The 19,827-nt window shown below is 32.7% G+C and overlaps 1 protein-coding gene across 2 annotated transcripts; it reads right to left on the bottom strand.

Moving 5' to 3' along the window:
* Nucleotides 1-276: 276 nt before the first annotated feature.
* On the bottom strand, nucleotides 277-19,265 carry LOC139482137 (uncharacterized). 2 transcript variants are annotated; one of them, XM_071265823.1, is made up of 7 exons: nucleotides 19,048-19,265; nucleotides 16,681-16,776; nucleotides 10,622-10,738; nucleotides 5,914-6,017; nucleotides 4,069-4,705; nucleotides 3,438-3,469; nucleotides 277-2,289 (listed from the first exon to the last, which is right to left on the bottom strand). In XM_071265823.1, the coding sequence occupies exons 2-7, from the start codon at nucleotides 16,773-16,775 to the stop codon at nucleotides 1,988-1,990; spliced, it is 1,287 nt and encodes a 428-aa protein (XP_071121924.1). In that variant the 5' UTR covers nucleotide 16,776; nucleotides 19,048-19,265; the 3' UTR covers nucleotides 277-1,987. The 2 variants fall into 2 exon arrangements, 1 of the variants encoding a protein (XP_071121924.1); XR_011654775.1 differs by lacking the exon at nucleotides 19,048-19,265 and having other exon boundaries at nucleotides 277-2,479; nucleotides 2,722-3,469; nucleotides 16,681-16,837.
* Nucleotides 19,266-19,827: the final 562 nt, after the last annotated feature.

Genomic DNA, 19,827 nt, shown 5'->3' with positions numbered 1-19,827 from the left:
AAAATGTAGTGCACACTGAATAACCTGCGTGCACACATGTTTGATGTTATTTCGAATAGATAGGGAAAATATTTGTCATTCCCTATAATTTAATTCATTTCAAGCCGGAGTAAATCATGAAAAAAAACCGATGATGACGTCACGGTCATATAACAAAAAACTTCCTGTACAAATAGATAATTAAAGAAATCTTAGAGTATCTGTGAAGACCGAAAATTGATCTTTAATGTCGACATATACCTCAATCACCACCATCATAAAGTCATTTCACATATGGCATATTTGCATATTTTATTTTTATGTTTAATTATTTATTGCAATTATACAAATATGGACCAAGTTACTAAAAAAGATACAAACTTAAAAAAGTACATGTTAAAAAAAACCCCAAAAACAACAACAAAGAAATAAAATTGAGAATGAAAACGGGAATGTGTCAAAGTGACAATAACCCGATCAAAGAGCAGACAACAGCATAAGGTCACCAATGGGTCTTCAACAATGGGATTCTGTGTTTGGACCGATATCTGATTTGACCGCCTATTGAATACTACATCCATATTCTTAGAACAGATTTGCCTTTCCATTATTTACTTGCTTTGGTTATGTTTACCATCAAGCATAATTAATGTTTCTGTCCGTAAGAAAAACAAACCATTGGTTCCCGGTGTGCAGGTTCATATCATTAACATTCAACGTTTTTCATCGGATATTTTGTTTACTGTCAATGTTGAACCGTTGCAAAGAAAATGTTGCTAGATTTTCATAGTTTTAACTATGAATGATTTTAATTATGAACGGTTTTAACTATGAATGGTTTTAACTATGAATGATTTTAACTATGAATGATTTTCTCTACCCATTTAAATTTCGACATATCAGACAATACCTTCCATTGCACCAACATATATATATTTAGCCATTGCAACCATGTGGTCCTTTGGCAGTGATGATTAAAACACATTCTACAACAATAGATTCCATGGACAAAATAGGCTTTATGTGCATGGCTGATAACAAAAAAAATGCAAATATATTTTTTAATCAACACACTCTCTCCCTCTCTTCGCTCGTAAGCTCGTCCTAACATCCAAACAAAATCGGTGACATCTCTCTCTCTTACCCCTCTCTCTTTCTCTCTCTTACCTCTCTCTCTCTCTCGCTCGCTGGTCCTAACATCCAAAACATTATTACATATATATAACAAAAGAACACAAAGTCGTTGACAAACACGCTTAAAAAAACGAAATAAAAAATGTATTGAAATTAATTTTGCGCAATGGTCCGTTCACGATATGGACCATAGAAGAGGGTCTGAATGGGTGACAATAGTTAACCTTATCCAGACACTCTAAAAGGAGAATTTAGAGGGGTTTTCTTCACGGCATTAAAATTACGTTTAAATGGAGAATGAATGAAATATTCACGTGAAACATGTGTGAAATAATAACCACGATTATGGCGAAAATATTACGACAAATGGTAATGTATATGATAAACTAAAACACATTCAAAGCCCCATCCCTGAACTTGTTTGTCATATTGGAGTCTTCATTAAGCAGTCTTTAGAACTGAGGGGATCAGACCCATGTCAGACAAGCTCATGATTGTATTTTATACATAAATTTATAATTGAACTTTAAAAGTATGTTCCATTATATTGCATTGTATTTCATTGTATTGCATTGTATTTAAATTGTATCATTGTTTGTTTGTATTGCTTGACCCTTATGGCTGTAATTTTGCAATAAAGATTATATTATATATCACACACACAACTAGTTACCAATCATAAAGTATATACAATACGTCATACTATTAGTTTGTGTTCTTAAAATCCCGCACAATGGTAATTTTCACATTGTAATGTTTAATTTAACGGCAAACATAAAATTGCAAAACAAAACCTCAGTTCAACTCATATGTCTTGTCTCCTCTGGCTGAACAGTGTGACTGGTAAACCAGGTAGCACTAACATCAGACAGACTCAATACTTAGAAACATCGTAAGGGTTTTCTGGAGATACCGACGCCTTGTATAATCTTGGAGACGCATCGCAATCTTGGTAATCGCCCGGTAATTCGTCAGGTAGTTCGTCATACGGGTCTTCCTCGATTCCTACTAGATCGTCGTATTGGTTTGCTCCGGTTAAGCGCATTTCTGTATACACGTTATTGCAATTTTGTTTCTTTTCTCTGTAGTTTATAGGTTCGACACACTCTGATTCATTTTGTTGCTTATAATTGGGATTTTCCACACCATGCATTTGATTCAAACCGTTAACTCGAACTAAAAAAAAACATGCGTTTAATGGTAATTGTATAATTCTTAGTAGTAAAACAGTGCTCATAATTTAAAGTCGTATGGTGACCTGTAGATTTTTTTCCTTAATTTGAAGCCGTATGGTGACCTATAGTTATTTTCCCGTCGTTCTTTGGTGGATCGGTATCATCCATGTGGTTAAATAATAAAATTAACACTACCAATGTTCTTGCACCAGATGCGCATTTCGACAATACATGTCTCTTCAGTGATGCTCGTGGCCAAAATATTTGATATCCAAAGCTTATATGAAAGATGAAGAGCTATAATCCAAAAGGTCCAAAAAGTATAGCCAAATCCGCGAAAGGAATCAGAGCTTTGCATGACGGAGATACATTCCTTAATTTATAATAATTTCTAATATTTTGTAACAGCAAATTTTATTAACACAAAAAATACGTTTCATGCCAGTTAAACGTTTAGCAATCACACCAATTGACCAATACAAGTTCTATAATTCGTTATAATTATTAATAGACAATGGCCGTGGTTTAATAGACAGAAAAAATGCTAATCAATGATAAAATGTTAGAAGTCGTTGATAAAGAGGAATACAAATGGAAGTTTTTAACGACCTTGACTGGCTATACAGCCCTTTCACGGTCGATAAAGAGTAGACAGTGTAGTTATGATTTTATTGAAAAAAAAAAAATCTTTCATCTGCATTTTTAAACGCCGAGTGAATCTCTAAACCACCGATTATATGCCAGAAGTTGGCTGTTTCAATATGTTCACATTGCAAGTATATTATGTTATAATTGAAAGCCCGTCACCATATAAGATGTCTGTATGTATGACCACAGCAATACCATTGACTGAAAGTTGGCGGTAAAAGAGTTTTTGTGAGAGGTTCTCAAAAGTTCATTGTGTGTCGTCATTACAACTTCATTCAAGAAGATACCATTCATCGTCCATGGTATATAAAACGAACCAATGCTAATCCATTGTTTTTTTATGGGACCATGCAAGCTAGAAAACAGGGAACTCTATATATGAGTACCAACACCACCTTACCTATTGTTTCTATTGATATGAAATATACTTTGATCGATTTTGTTTTTTTAATGATAAAAGGGTACTCCTAACAACAGTTAAAAAATACAATTCATACATACCCGTTTCCATTGACAGAATATCATTATGGAATCTAAAATAAAAAATGTACATTCTATATCTAGATAAACGATAAAAAAAAGTCATATGCATATAATTAGATAGAAAAAAAGATATTGTTTATTAGAAGATAGGTTTGATAACACTTTAATGTGAACCACATACGTCGAATTTCAATAGGACAAAAGTCAAGTGCCTACTTAAAAATTTCGATCTTACAATACAAAGTATTGTTATTACTATTCAAATTCATCATTATATTTTCAAAATATTTGCTTCTTCATTATCAAGTATAGAATAATCTTTTAGTTTTTCAATCAATAATGACAATAGTAATATACCGCTATCCAATAGTCATAAATTGATTAAGCGGAAAGGGAAAAACTAATCCGGGTCACACAACAAATACCGAGAGAAACCATTAGTGAAAAACAACGGAACAACAGAAACACTGAACTTCAAATAAAATACACACCATCATACATAGAGAAACGGAATATTTGATAACAACTGCCAGATTCAGAAAAAAATGGTGGGTTGAACCTGATCTTATGGCTAGCAAAACCTCCCGATAAATGTTGAAAATTTTTTACCCGACATTGTGTGATCAAATTGGGCATTGTATAAACTTACCGGCGGTTGTTATTTCTCTTTGATCTCTGGTAACATATGCCGACGACAACTATCATTGTTATAAACGACAACAGTCCGCAGGCAGCGGACACATATAATAACATATCTCTCGTATCTACACTTTCAGAAGAGCTGTCTGGTTTGATTTTGTTTTCGATGTCTGGAATAGGATTATTTCCGTCTGCGCCTGCTATGTCGGTAGTGATGCGTTTTGGTTTAACTTTTGCTCCAATTGTCAATGTCCTTTCAGAAGTTGCTGCAATATCATTAATGGTCTTTTCAGATGTTGTAAGAACATTTTTAGTTGATTTTGGTGGAACAGTCGTTTCGGATTTTTTAATTGTCGTAATTTCTGGTTTTACTATTGTTGGTTTTATGGTTGTCTGTGGCTGTGTTGTTGGTTTTATGGTTGTATGTGGCTGTGTTGTTGGTTTTATGGTTGTATGTGGCTGTGTTGTTGGTTTCATGGTTGTTTGTGGTTTTGTTGTTGGTTTAATGGTTGTTTGTAGTTGAGTTGTTGGTTTTATGGTTGTTTGTGGTTTTGTTGTTGGTATTGTGGTCTTTTGTTGTTGCGTTGTTACTACTCTAACAGTAGGAGTGGTTGTCATTCTCTCCGTTGTTGTTGTGGTTGTAGTTTCTGTGTTAATAAGATAAGAAAGGAAAGGTATTAGTTAAAGACGAAATTGAAGCAGTTTTTTTTTTAATTTAATGCATTATTGTTAAATGTTGGGAAATCTTTTAAATAAAGTAATATTGTTCTAACGTATGTAGCATCCCTTGCCGACAGACATTTTCATTAGGAGGGATGGGACACTAACTGCCTAAAAGGGGTCCGCTCCAGTCATGCCTCAGTGATTCCATATATAATCAACCACAAATGTTCCCACAAAAATGAAGGGGATACCTTGATCCCCTTAATCCGTATCTGTAAAGCTTCCAAAAGTCTGAGATTTGAATTGTTCTGTTAGAAAAACACATATCTTCTACACTTAAACCACTGCAGATACAACTATACACAGAGGATGCTAGCTATTATATATTAGTACACAAAGGAACATAAGTCGAGGAAAGAAGTAAACATATATTTCTTTAGAACCTAAGCTCTAAAGCTGCAACAACCTTGGGATGAAATGGGAACCCTGAAATATGTAAACTTTAAGGCTTATCCGTCCCTTAAATTTTTTCCGTGAATATTGGCTTGGATAAATTTCACATTCGCATGTTAAAAGATGTAAAATAAGTGACATGTAAATTTTGTATGACATAAGATAAGTTAGTATATATACATGTATATATAGTTTTGATAGTATATACAATTTTATTAGTAATTTTTACAATAAAAATTGTAGAAATCTTCATTAAAAAAGAATCACAAAAAAGACGCCATCATTCGTACAGTTAAGAGTGACAATTTACTGAAAAAGAAAGAGCGTGCTCAGATTAAAAGTATTATGTCTAATTTTAGATCCTACCAGGCCAGGATATGCATTTTCAAAATCCTTCTACCCGCCCTTAGAAATCAAATGAAAAAGTCCCCTTTCTGAACTATTTACCGGGTTTTGTAATAACATGAACAACACAACGGGTGCAACATGTGGAGCAGGATCTCTCAACCCTTTTGGAGCATCTGAGATCACCCCAAGTTTGGGGTTCGTGTTGCTTAGTCATTAGTTTTCTATGTTGTGTCTTGTGTATTACTATTATTTGTCTGTTTGTCCTTTTCTTTTTTAGCCATGGCATTGTCAGTTTATTTTTTATTTGAGTTTGACTGTCCCTCTGGTATCTTTCGCCCCTCTTTTAAAATGCTTAGACGAGGTCTTAATTTGCTGAACTTTATGCACTTACGTTGTACACATCTGTCCCCCTCGAGGGTATATCCTGCACAACAAAACTTAATAACCATGGGAACGATTTCTTGTATTGTTTCATTTCTATGTTCTGTAACGTTTCTACGATAAAAAAATATACATAGAACAATTATTACACTAGTCATTTGAATGTACTTTAACATTGATTACGATACAAGCAGTATAAAAACACCATTGCAAGCTAAAATGCCTCCCTAACCTATATCTGTTTAGCTCCTCACCACAAGGCTGACACTGTATATGTTGCAATGGAGATCTATATGTCACAGAGAAGTCGAAGCTAGTTTATGGCCTCGGTTGTTGACCGGTCTAAGTAGATCAACTTCTGTATCATTAGCTTGTCGAGTTTTGATCAGTTTGTTTTTCTATGTTTTTTCCGGTTTAACACCACTGTTCCAAGTGAGGGGAAGATTTGAGCTAACAAACATGTTTAACCTCGCCAAATTATATATGTGCTTGTCCAAAGACAGGATCTTGTAATTCAGTGTTTATTGTTGGTTGTGGTGTGTCATATTGTTTATCGTTTATCAAGTTTTTTACTAGCATGTCATAAATAAGGCCGTTATTTTATGTTTCGCATTTTACAATGTAGAGATCTATTATTACTTTTATACGGTATTGATTTTGCTTATGTTGAAGGCCATACGGTGACCTATAGCTGCTAACATCTACATTATCTGGACGTTGTCTCATTGGTAATTCTATCAAATTTCCTTATTTCCAATCCATACACATGTTTACGTAATTTGAGACTCGGTCTGTCAAACATGTCGGCTATTCGGAATCTAAGAATTGATTAAAACATTTTGGTACGGAAGCCGATAAGGGCCATTCAAAAAAAATATTTTATGTCGTTATTACGACATAGCATGTCGTAATTTCGACATAACATGTCGTTATTACGACATCGCTATGTCGTAATTTCGACATAACATGTCGTTATAACGACATCGCTATGTCGTAATTTCGACATATCATGTCGTAAAAACGACATCGCTATGTCGTAATTTCGACATATCATGTCGTAATAACGACATCACTATGTCGTTTTAACGACATAGCTATGTCGTAATAACGAGCTATATTTGAAAGAATATGTATTATGATTGGCAAGAAAGAAATTAACAATTATACGTCATCATAATGTCCCCGATAATTATAAAAGCCCCCGCATGGTCAGCTATAAAAGAGGGAAGAAAGCTACCAGAGGGAGAGTCCCCGAAATGCTGTGTGGCAGACAGTGTTATTATTCAATTATTAGCTCCCTTGGTAAAACTTCAAATTTCATATTTAATGTATTATATTGTTAAATAATTTACATGAAGCTTAATAAGTATATATTTGTTAATTGCATAGCTTTTGCTATTTGAATTCATTGGTTGAAGATATTTATTTATATTGTAAAGTTTAATATTTGCATCGTCGCAAAATCTTTGGTTACCTTCTTTGGATACCTTCAGTGAGAAACTTATATATGTTATAGATACCAATTTCGATTAACTTGGCCCATTGTGCTAGGGTTGTACAATCAAACAAAGTCGTTTAGATTAACAAGTTACCGGTCGTAGATTAGCTATGCTGTCACACATGCTGGAAGAATGAAATGTGGAATTATTAGAGGACTGAAATTGTACAACCTAGTCAAGCCAAGCTTTCCATCTCCCTTTAAATTAGCGCAAACTACATGGCTTCTTGGTATACGGGTGTATTGAAGTATTGATAGCTCTATTTCTACTTTCAAACGTTGGGCACGCGCGATGTTCCTACAACCCCTAGTATTTAAAACAGAATCTTCGAAATTTCATCCTCAAAACAAAATAAAAATGTTAGAAAACACGAACCAATATTAAAGCAAATTCAATATATGTTTTGAATTATGTTTTGACAGCTCTTGATCATCTCCTAAGTAATATCTGGTATATATATTTGAGGATTAAAAAAAAGAAAGCTATGTGAAAAAAACGGATGTCCCAATCTAACGTTACATTTATGAAAAACTGTTTTAACTCTTATGTATAGTGATCCTATTTCTTATTCTCTGATTTTCTTGATTCTTGACAGGAACAACGACATGTGTTGGTTCTTTGTGGCGTTAAAGCCGTTATTTTACCAAATTTCATTTAACTGGACTGCATATTATAGTAGAAAATGAATAAGAATAGTAAGACAATAATGATATCTAACAAAAGTACAAATATTTGCCTCATGTGAGTTCAGATATTGCTGATTCAATAAAATCTTCTGACTACACAGTCGTTTTTCAAACGGTAGCCATTTTGTCCAAGTTGATATTTCAGTTTCAAAGCAGTTTAAGGCGTATTTTTTTTTATAATTGATCAAAACAAAAGTTAAATATACGAAGAGTAAAAAATGCCAAGATTCTTTCCTTATTAACTACATATTTGGGTCTTATAGGAATAAAATGATTCCATACATTACAAAACGGAAGCCAATTTTTCCAAATGTCTGAAAACGTCTAAAATCCCAAAGACGCTAATTTCCGACGTTAAATGTGCTAAAGTTTCAATTAAATATTTATGATAATTAAAACAAATCGTGTTATGAAATTTGGAGAAAGATGTTAATGATTGCTGCCGGAAAAAAAATAGTGTATGTTGCTAAAGACTCCGCTCGGGGAAAGAGGTTCGACACAGGTTAAATTTTGCAATTTTTATTAATTGTATAGCTTTTAACGATTTATTTAAAAGAATTTGGAAATGGGGGGAAAATCCCATTTTGTAAAATAAATTGAAATTTATGTTACGGAAGTATTCCGAAATAGATCATTTAAAGTCGTCAATTCAGTTAGGTGCAATCACCAATATCAAAACACTTAATACCAGTTAACGGAATGTTTTACTTCGCGATTTGTCCTGCTATTTCGTGATGGAAGTAATTCCTGTACTAGCGAAGCCAGAACTTTTCGTCAATATAAACTTGTGCATGAAATGGAGGTAATTGAAAGATGAATCCCAAACTGCAACGAAAACCGTTTCATCGAATTAAAAAAAAAACGGGATTATATTTTTGTTTGCCGTTTTCGCGGACGACACAGGAGTCGATTACTATATTTTAAAATGTATATATCTGAAGATGACTTGGTAAATAATTCCCAAGCCAAGGTTCAAGTAATAGAGCAAGGGGTGTATTTCGACAACTTATGTGTCAGGGAAATTACAATTCTATTCAAATTTAACCAAGGGTAAAAATGTTCGATTTACTTGCAGAGTGTCAGATATATTTGTATTGGGGATGAATTAAGATATAGAAATTGTACAATGACAGATGATATGCAACTTGAAAGTTAAACATCCTATGATAAAAAAAAATATGAGAACCGTATACATGTACTTCCGTCCCATCTTTCCTTCCTACATTACTTGCGACAGTACTGCATTTTAAGTTGAAATAACTTAAAGGGTAAACATTATTATATCGATTTCCACAACTAGAGGTAATTTTTTGATAAAATGACATCACAAAACGAACAGAACCAGAATCAACCAACAATATAAAAAACCGAATAAAAGCAAAGACCCTCTACGACGTCGCATTTTAAGTGAAACGTGTTGTGGGAATATCGTGCCCAACGTTTGAAAGAAGCATTAGAAGCCATGTAGTATGCACTTATTTTGAGGGAGATGGGATGTTTAGCTGTCTAGTTAGGCTCGCACATATAGTAGTATCTACCTAATCTGTCTGTACTGCCATTTGACAACAGTTAATTTATTCACCTCTAAAAGTTTTTAATAAAATATATAAGTTTCTCACTGAAGGTATTCAAAGAAGGTATCCAAAGATTTTTCGACGACGCAAATATTAAACTTAACAATATAAATAAATATCTTTAACCAATGAATTCAAATAGCAAAAGCTATGCAATTAACAAATATATACTTATTAAGCTTCATGTAAATTATCTAACAATAAAATGCATTCAATATGAAATTTAGAGTTTTACCAAGGGAGCTAATAATTGAATAATAACACTGTCTGCAACACATCATTTCGGGGACTCTCCCTCTGGTATCTTTCCTCCCTCTTTTATAGCTGACTATGCGGGGGCTTTTTAATTATTGGGGGCATTATGATGACGTATAGTTGTTAATATCTGTGTCATTTAGTCTCTTGGCAATCATAATACATATTCTTTTATATATAGCGATGTCGTTATTACGACATAGCGATGTCGTTATAACGACATAGTGATGTCGTTATTACGACATGATATGTCGAAATTACGACATAGCGATGTCGTTATAACGACATGTTATGTCGAAATTACGACATAGCGATGTCGTAATAACGACATCTTATGTCGAAATAACGACATGCTATGTCGTAATTACGACATAAAATATTTTTTTTTAATGGCCCTTATCGGCTTCCGTATTTTGGTGTTCATCTTTGAAAATATTACCCAGAACGCATTCGATTCTGAATTGGCGAATCGAACATGATAGGAATTTACCTAGCGTGTAAGAGGTGGAAAATACAAATACATGTGTTATATAATAAAATCTAGTTATTTTGGAATTCTTCGTTTTTATCAGGCCAGCTAAAGTCCAGACGACATAGGCTGAAGGTCAAGTACGACACATGTGATAATCTGTAATTAGACAAGAAATTCAAAGGGGTATTTTTAAACTCAGTGTAGCTTACCTCGTTGTATACGGTATACCTACATTGTCTTCGTTTTTCTGTTCATACAAGATAATTCGTCTAGCCAGCTATTGACAACACATGGTATCTCTGTAGTTCCAACATATACCTCTTTCGTCACAACTCGATCGACAGTTTGGCTGGAAAAAAGGAAAAATGACTTCCGTTATTATAGAGGCATCTGGGAATCGATCAAATTTTTATTTATATCATGTTTTAATACAGCAACTTATTCGTGAGATGCCAAATTTCGTTGATTTCGTGAGTATAGTGGGACCACGAATTTAATTTATACAAATTTCATATAAGATTGTATTCAAACTTAGGGGGAAATACGAAATCAAATATCCACAGAATTGCAATCTATCCATAATCCACGAAAGATTCGTACACATCAACATTAATGAATCCACAATTTCATATTTACCACGTTATGTCTGCAAGGAGGAATTGCAGGTAAACTTTTTAAAGTTCTTACTTACCCTCATTTTTCCAACTATAAAAATGGAGAAAGAACAAAATCAACTTCCCAAATATGAGGGAAAAGTTTGAATACGGCGAATATACACTAAACAAAGTTTGACCAGGTGCGTTGAAAGAGAAAGACATGCATTCAACTAAGACACGAAACTCCATTCAAAATAAGAGCCAGGTTTGTTACTTCTCAAGAATGGAAAGTTGACAATAGGAATATTAAACTATCACATTTGTCCTCAGTTCTAGTTTTAAGTGTACATGTGTTATCTGCACGAAAAATTATATCCATACATATAAAAAAAAAACGCATTTATATATATAAACAAGAATGCGTCCAAAGTACACGGATGCCCCACTCGCATTATCATTTTCCATGTTCAATGGACCGTGAAATTGGATAAGAATTATAATTAGGCATTAAAATTAGAAAGAAAATATCATAAGGAACATGTGTACTAAGCTTCAAGTTGATTGAACTTGAACTTATATATATAAACAAGAATGCGTCAAAAGTACACGGATGCCCCACTCGCATTATCATTTTCCATGTTCAATGGACCGTGAAATTGGATAAGAAATATAATTAGGCATTAAAATTAGAAAGAAAATATCATAAGGAACATGTGTACTAAGCTTCAAGTTGATTGAACTTCAACTTCATCAAAAACAACCTTGACCAAAAACTGTAACCTGAAGCGGGACAGACGGATAAACGAACAGATGGACGGATGGACGGTACAACAGACGAACGGACGCACAGACCAGAAAACATAATGCCCCTCTATTATCGTAGGTGGGGCATAAAATAAAGTGGATTGCCAAATGAGACACTTATCCACCAAAGTTCAAATCAAGTGGACGTATCCTTTTATTTTGTCACCAAAGAAAATCTGCAAATTTCGGAAAACAGGAATTTCTTAAATTGCACGAAACTGTCCGAAAAGCGTTGCTGAAATAAAACAAAGCAAAATTATTTATATTTTGTTGATTTTTTATGTTTAACTCACTACAATTTTGTGAGATTATAACAGCATTCGACTTAAAAACTAACAATAATTTAATGTCGACAATTTACGAAAATAAATTTTAAACTGTTATCCATATTATATGGTACTTTTATCGAGCCTTCGACTTTAGTCGAAAAAGCGAGACATCGCGATCCTACATTCCGTCGTTGTCGTCGACGACCAGAAATATTCACTCTGTGGTTAAAGTTTTTGAAATTTAAATCACTGTCTTAAACTATTCCGGATTTGTACCAAACTTGGACATAAGCTTTTTTATGATCATAAGATAGTATCCAGGGTTTAGTCACGTTTCTCCAACATTTGATAATTAGACTAAAACAACATTAGGGATTAGGGGGTCCTCATAAGGACTGGCATCGTGATAATTACCTGTAATTCACCTTTATCAGGTCTTAACTAAAATATTGTAAAAAGGGATATTGTTAAAAAAAAATTCTATCAAAAAATTAACAAACCATATATTTTTGGTCCGAGTATAACCCGAAACTGTTACTTAATTATTTTCATCCGTATTTGATTTACGAAATTAAAAAGGTTATTCAACAAAAAAATCATTATATAGACAAGTGAATTCTTTATCAAACTGAAAATTTCATAAAAAAATATTAAGAAATAATCTCGAAATTATTATTTTTAAAAGATTTTTTTTTATTAAAAAAGTAACATGAAAAATCGAAATGTTCACTGACTGTACCTCATTTTAGTAATTTATTCTATTACTTGATATATTTTTGTATTTGTGTTACATGTAAATGTTAAAATCTACAGCCAAGTTTTATTTATGTAAAAAGTCATCGAAAGCTATTGTCTTCTAGTGCGAAGAACCATATCTACTTAGTCGTTCTGTCTGTATATCACAAGAGTCGAAGCCAGTTTTCATGGTATGCTGTCTTAAAAGATGAAAGAGTCAGTCGAATATCTGTCCACTTTTTCCACGAAAACAGAGCTGGTACAAATTTGGTATATCACGTCGCGTCGTGATCTATATAGTGTTTACTGGCTTAATGACTCAAGATATATGAATTCGTAATAGCTCTCAAAATACAAAATGTTAATTTTTATTCAAGATCGAAACATTGTAATCTATAATACATTACTATGAAAAATAGACAAAATTATATATAAAAAAAGCAAAAAAAATGTTTTCGGCCGTACGGTAACGGATACTGGATGTGTAGTGATTGATAATTTAGTCCTAGATTATTTGTTGCTTATATATGTTTTTGTACAGTTCTTTTATTGTTCTGTTGCACCAATGTCTCAAGATAAGGGGGAGTGTTGGAGCCTGTGTAATATATTCGTTTTTCGTTCATTATATTGTACATAAATTAGGCCGTTAGTTTTCTCGTTTGAGTTGATAAACATTTATCTCAAGCTTCTTGGGTCCTTTTATAGCTGACTATGCGATATGTTATGATATTGTAATTATTATGTTTATTTATGTTGGCCTAATTTGTGTTGTATGGCCTGATAGTTGTTTACCAAATAATCTTATAACTGTGCAGTTTATGAATCACTGGAACAATCACAGAATGATTGGAACTTTCTTGAATGATCCTTATAAAAGATGCGTAATTTAAACTTCTACGTTATTCCAGAAACTTCCGTTGTAACTTTCCAGGATTTTCCACAATGTTCCATTATAGAGTGTTCTAGAATTTTCCATGACAACACTATATATACAGACACTAAAGTTAAACTCTCATAATTAAACTTGGACATAGACATTGATAGACATTAGTATTCACAGCATTTGGATTGACACTTTTATTCTACAAACAACATCATACTGGATTGTGACATTAGTAGTGAACGTAATATTCTAATTGGATTCCGAAAGATTTCCGGATACAGATAAAGATAACAGATTGGACTCATATTATGACAGTTAAGTGAACAGTAATATTTGTGTAATACCTTTTGTAAACTTTTGTATATTAAATATTGTTAAATTTTACTATTGATATGTGTCTTTTGTTGGCTACAATTTAAAGGCGATTTCTGGCCGTAACAGATATAACTTTGCTCAGCGTTGAAGACCGTAGTACGGTGACCTTTCTTTGTTAATATCTGTGTCAGTTGGTCTCTTGTGAATAGTTTTCTCATTGGCAATCATACCACATCTTCTTTTTTTTTTTTATGTATAATTGTAACTTCAATGTCATTTGGTCTCTTGTAGAGAGTTGTCTTATTGTCTATCGTACCATGCACATCTTTTTTTTTATACAATAAAAAAATTACATCACTGCGTAAGATTATATCGACTTTTACAATTTTGGGAGACTATTAAAAAATATATATGCCTTTAAAAAATATATACCTTTTTTGACAATATTTTGGTTAAGAACAGGTGAATTACAGGTAAATGTCAATATCCAGTCCTTAAGAGGACCCCATAATCCCTAATGTTATTTTAGTCTAATTACTAAATGTTGGAGAAACGTGACCGTATCCAGAAGTAAATTTTATAAAAAAAATCCATTTTCCCGTATTTTACATCTAAATGGACTGTTAGGATAGTTACCATACATTCACTCTGTGTTTTTTTTAAAAACTTTCTTATACTTTCCTGGATTTGCACCAAACTTGAACAGAAGCTTCTTACAATCAAAATATAGTATCGAGAGTAATTATTATATTTTGATTGATTTTTTCCCTCATATTTGTTGAGCCTGCAAAAGTAGACACTACGGAATCCTTACGAATTTTCTTCTTTCATTGTGTAAAAAACGTTTTAGTGGGTTTTTTTTTTCATTTTTCTCTAGAAAAAATAAAGGGATATTTTTTTCCCGAAAATTTAGAAATACACACGCACTCAACAACTAATTTGACAAGTACAATAACTTCATGAATCAGATGCATCTGATTAAGTTTTAAACTTCCGATAACACACGCTTTCAGTTTCGACCGGACTGTATGGATGAGTCAGATGTTATGGTTAACAGAAGACCGGTATTAAAAACTAAAATCAAAAAAATACTGAACTATGAGGAAAATTCAAAACGGAAAGTCTCTAATCAAATAGCAAAACTAAAAGCCCAAACACATCAAACGAATGGACAACAACTGTCATATTCCTTACTTGGTACAGGCATTTTGTTAAGTAGAAAATAGTGGATTGAATTTGGTTTTATAGCGCTTATCCTCTCACTTGTTTGACAGTCACATCAAATTCCATACATTGACAACGATGCATGAATAAAACAAACAAACATAATAGGAAAAAATGTCAAAAAAGGGGGCAGTGAACACGTACAGTGTCACAATCTTAATGTTATATGCAAGCGGGGGCATACAATGTGAACGCATTTTCTATTTATATATTTCAATTTTATATATGCAATCATCTTTTGTGGCCAAAATTGTAAAGGGCTTGTAAAAAAATTGTTTATGCACCCCTCCCGAACCACCACCCAGCTCTTCCGCTAGTGTTGCTATTCATCCTCTTGAACTCTACAGTTTTACAAAATCTTCATTTTATCACCTGCCTCCTAGCTGTAATACCAAGATAATGATATCTTAATCCAAATTAAAAAAACAAATAATGTCTTTATTTGAAATTAAGCAAAGCAAAAACAAGGTAACAGGTATTACCAAAAAATATCGGGCAGTTACCACCCCCCCCCTTAAAAACCAAAAGAAAAAAACAACAGCAAAAGCAACAACCCAGTTCACCTAGTAAATACTGGCGTAACCAACAAAATAATAACGACAACTTCTATTTTATGAAAACCCTAATTGCCACTCGCTCAAAAGATGATGTCGTTAAAACAAATTTTACTCTCTCCATTTTGCCTTTGCAAACCACAAGTCGTAAAAGTGAACAACAATTAGTAGCTGCAATGTACCTTACGACCTTAATCCATTCTTTACAATAATCTTAATGTTATGTAATTGTGGTTTTAATATATATGTATCACGTGAATATTTTATTTGTCGAATGACGCAAGAAGACATTCAAAGCACGTGTCGCCATCAATGAATGGTAAACCACAATCACAAAATTACGTTACTTAATTTTTTTTCACTTTATATCATACTCACTGTTTTCATATAGATGTACATATTAATAGTGATTTTATTTCATTTGGTCTCTGATCTCTCTTGCTGAAAGTTGCCTCAATGCAATCATACCACATGCATCTAATATTTATGATATTTAGTTTATAATTGCGTTATATACGAGTATACATAAATAGTATGTATTTTATGTAAATGGATGAATATTACAGACCTATATGATAAAATAGGTTTTTTATTCAATTGCTTTGTTATGTTCAGTTCCTTTTAAACTTACACAGAAATTACCTACATAAATGTATTTCACTTTAAATTTATATCATCGGCGGAACCAACATAGTGAAGATCTATGTGACGTAAATAGCTACTGAAGTTTGCTATCGCTTAATTTTAGATTGCTCTGACGTATTACGGTAGATTTGCCAGAAAAGTTCCACGGCCCCAGTTTGTCTGGTAAAACAGCCGTTAGACGCCAGAGCATACCCGGACTAGCTATCTGGTTTCAAATCGATTACAGCACCCTATATATAAGTGACCTAGCTTATTCTTTTACTTACCGTTCTGTTCTGCTACACACACCTGGTCCGTTCCCAAGCGAGACAACATTTCCAACAATAGACAGAAATATTAACAAAGGAAACGATTCCAGCATTCTGTAAATTTAAATTGCATATGCATCACATTAAGATGACTTCGTACATCTCGTAATTATGAGGAAATTTCATGTAACATAAAATTATATTTGATTGTAATTCATCATGATTGTCAAATTACGTACATGCATGTAAAAACAACAAGTATGGTTATTTGTGGGAAAACTTCTGAAGTAGAGAAAACATGTCTAAAAATAGAAAGAAATCGATCAACTGCACAATAGAGAAACTCGTTTCTCGTAAATGCTTTATCGTACATATATTAAAGTTAAAGTTTAAGCCGGGCTAAGAAATTAGGTTGCAAAATTTGCCTAAAATGTCGAAAACACAAAAACAAAGGGTTTTAACAGTACTAGTACATCTAAATGGGAAAGTAAAATTAGGGGGAGGAGTAAACAAAATAGGGGGAGGCCCGGCGATGTAAATTTCTAAAGTTTGGTTCCAATTATTATTAATTGAATATATTGCATTTAGTACTACACACTTTGAAAAATCTAAACTTAAAACACATCTAGTATCGTTTTATTTGAATGATCAATCAGAGTTTTCTAACTCAAAGATGAAAAATTAAATAGACATATTTAAAAAATATACAAAAGATTTCAAAATTAACAAAACTTCCTAACAACTTCAACAATCAGGGAAATTATACATAAAGTACGAACAAGCCGTTTTCCTCAAACTCCGGTAGTGTATACAAATAATATATATATTACTACATTTTTTTTTTACATTTCTTTGAACATTAAAAGCCCTTCTGCTATAACAGAAATAAATGCCCAATTAATAATGTGTGTATTAGTTTGTAGGCTGTAAAAAACTGTTTTAATTTTAATGCATTAAATACATGTTGTATTTGTACAAGAAGATCGTAGTTATAATTTATTGAACGCCGAACAACATTGCGCTTATAATCGAACTTTCATTTGTATTCTTAAACACCGCTTTTTAATCATAATGAATAAATTCAAATAAACACATAAAGTGCAGTATAATAAAAATCAAAATGTGCATTAAATTATTATAATACATTATCTGTGAATCACTTACGCACATATTAATTATATTTAAAAATGGGAAGAAAAAATAATATACAGGGGCTGATTTAGACGGGGCGATTCCAATACCCCCTTTTATGAAAAGAAATTATTTTGTAAAACAAGGTTAAAAAAGTCGAGCAAAATTGTTTTGTTGCGCTTTATCGTAAACTTGTACCTCCCGAAATGTGTCTCAACCAAACGTAGGAAATTGTATATAATGCGTATTACCACAAAACTCAGACCAATCAATTCTGGAATTATGGCCCTTCATAAATGGTTAAAAATACTGAATTTTTCGTTTCCGTTCTCTAACTTTAGTTTGCATAAATGAAATTTAATGCGTCTTATATACACAATGCTTGAAATGGATCAAGTGTCCTGCAGTTCACTAGGTATTTCCCATAGGGGCATCATATGTGTGCACGGGACATACTCTCGTGTATTTATTTAGTTCATTTAACCTCTCGTACAAATCTTACAAATTTATAATCGTATCTTAAGCTCCTGCAACGGAAAATGAATATTTCAATCTATGTTCTATTGTAATTTAAATTGATGAATGTTATCATGTTCGAAAAACATCGAAAGGCGAATTTCTAAACGAAAAGAATTTGTTCGGATGTAGCTCAATTGTTCTGTGTAGCTTTCACTGGATAGTGTATTTTTTTCTGCCGTTGTGTTCTATCTCCTTCTAATTTTTTTCTCCATCCCCCCCCCAAAAAAAAAAACACACAAAAAAACCCCAAAAGAAACAACCCCAACATCATATTATAAACGAAAAAGAATCAAAAACAACCCAGAGTACATGTACACTGAAAATAAAACTAGTCAAACTGACTAGCTTACCTAGTCAAATTGACTGTCCACAGGATGACTATGTCAAAGTCAAAATGACTTTGTCAAAAGTCAAAATGACTTTAAAAAAAGTCAATTGACTTATTATTTTTGCAGATTAACTAGCTATGCTAGTCATTCTGACTGTTAAAATAGTATTTGTACTAGACCATTAGTCAAGTCGACTTGTCATTCTAGTCAAGTTGAACCACAGTGACCAAAAAATGTTTTAAAGATATGAATAAAGCACTACACTGGGCTTCCCATAATAATCTATGCAAAATCTGATGGCATATTTTAATATAAAGAAATAAACTGCATCCTAATACTATGAAGAACAAATCTCCTAAACTATATGTTTTTATAATCTATCCTAAATTAAAAAATTACACAATACCTGATTTTCTTCTTCTTCAGAAAGTAATCCTTTGGTTAAATAATCTTAAGTAAAAATTTAACACTTTTATAATACGTACTCCTAATTTGTAATATCCTTTTTATATTCAAAATAAATTTCTAAAATTTTACAATAATAATTTTCCTCTGAATTCAATATTGCGTTGTTAAACAATCCCTCATATAAAGATGAAAGAGTTGAATTTATCTATACTTACTATATATATATATGAGAGTACTTACCCTTTTAGTAGGATGAGTTCCGTTCTTGGCACTTGTGATTTGATAGACTTAGTATATTGTGTCATGCTTTTGTCCACGCATCTTCAGTGCACTAAATTATCCTTTTAACTTCCTCGTATGGACCTGCGCCAATTTGATAATTAAAATGTTTATTCATTAAAAAATACTACGTTGCGGTTTAGTAGTATCTAGTATATAATGAGAATCATTCAAGTGTTGTCTTCAATTAAAAGAGGTCGGAAATGAAGGAGAAAAAAATAATGGGCCAGAAAACCAAACGACCTAAAAGAACATATTTATTTTATATATTTGAAAACAATGGACATACGTGGTTAGGTATTCTCAGAAAGTTCAATGTCTAGAACACCTCTGAATAGGCCTTTTGCTAAGAAAATACTGCTCTTATCCAAAGTGTCATCAATTTTCCATTGGCAGTTTAAATTACTCTCCTTAAATCCTGGTCGACCCACCCATGCAGAGCCTTATGATTTTGACTTTTTTCTTATTTGCACAAAAAGTTGCAACAGGAAGTGAAGTG

Source organism: Mytilus edulis, chromosome 7 (genome assembly GCF_963676685.1).
Source record: "Mytilus edulis chromosome 7, xbMytEdul2.2, whole genome shotgun sequence".
Lineage (NCBI taxonomy): Eukaryota > Metazoa > Mollusca > Bivalvia > Mytilida > Mytilidae > Mytilus > Mytilus edulis.
Note: the sequence above shows the minus strand (reverse complement) of the source record. Positions and strands in the feature narration are given on the sequence as shown.

Excerpts from the sequence above, each read along its gene's own strand:
- LOC139482137 (XM_071265823.1), bottom strand. The coding sequence starts at position 16,775 with ATGCTGGAATCGTTTCCTTTGTTAATATTTCTGTCTATTGTTGGAAAT. Across the intron at positions 4,706-5,913 it reads GGGGGACAGATGTGTACAAC|AAACTACAACCACAACAACA; the intron begins GTAAGTGCATAA and ends TTATTAACACAG. Across the intron at positions 2,290-3,437 it reads TATTCTGTCAATGGAAACGG|TTCGAGTTAACGGTTTGAAT; the intron begins GTATGTATGAAT and ends GTTTTTTTTTAG.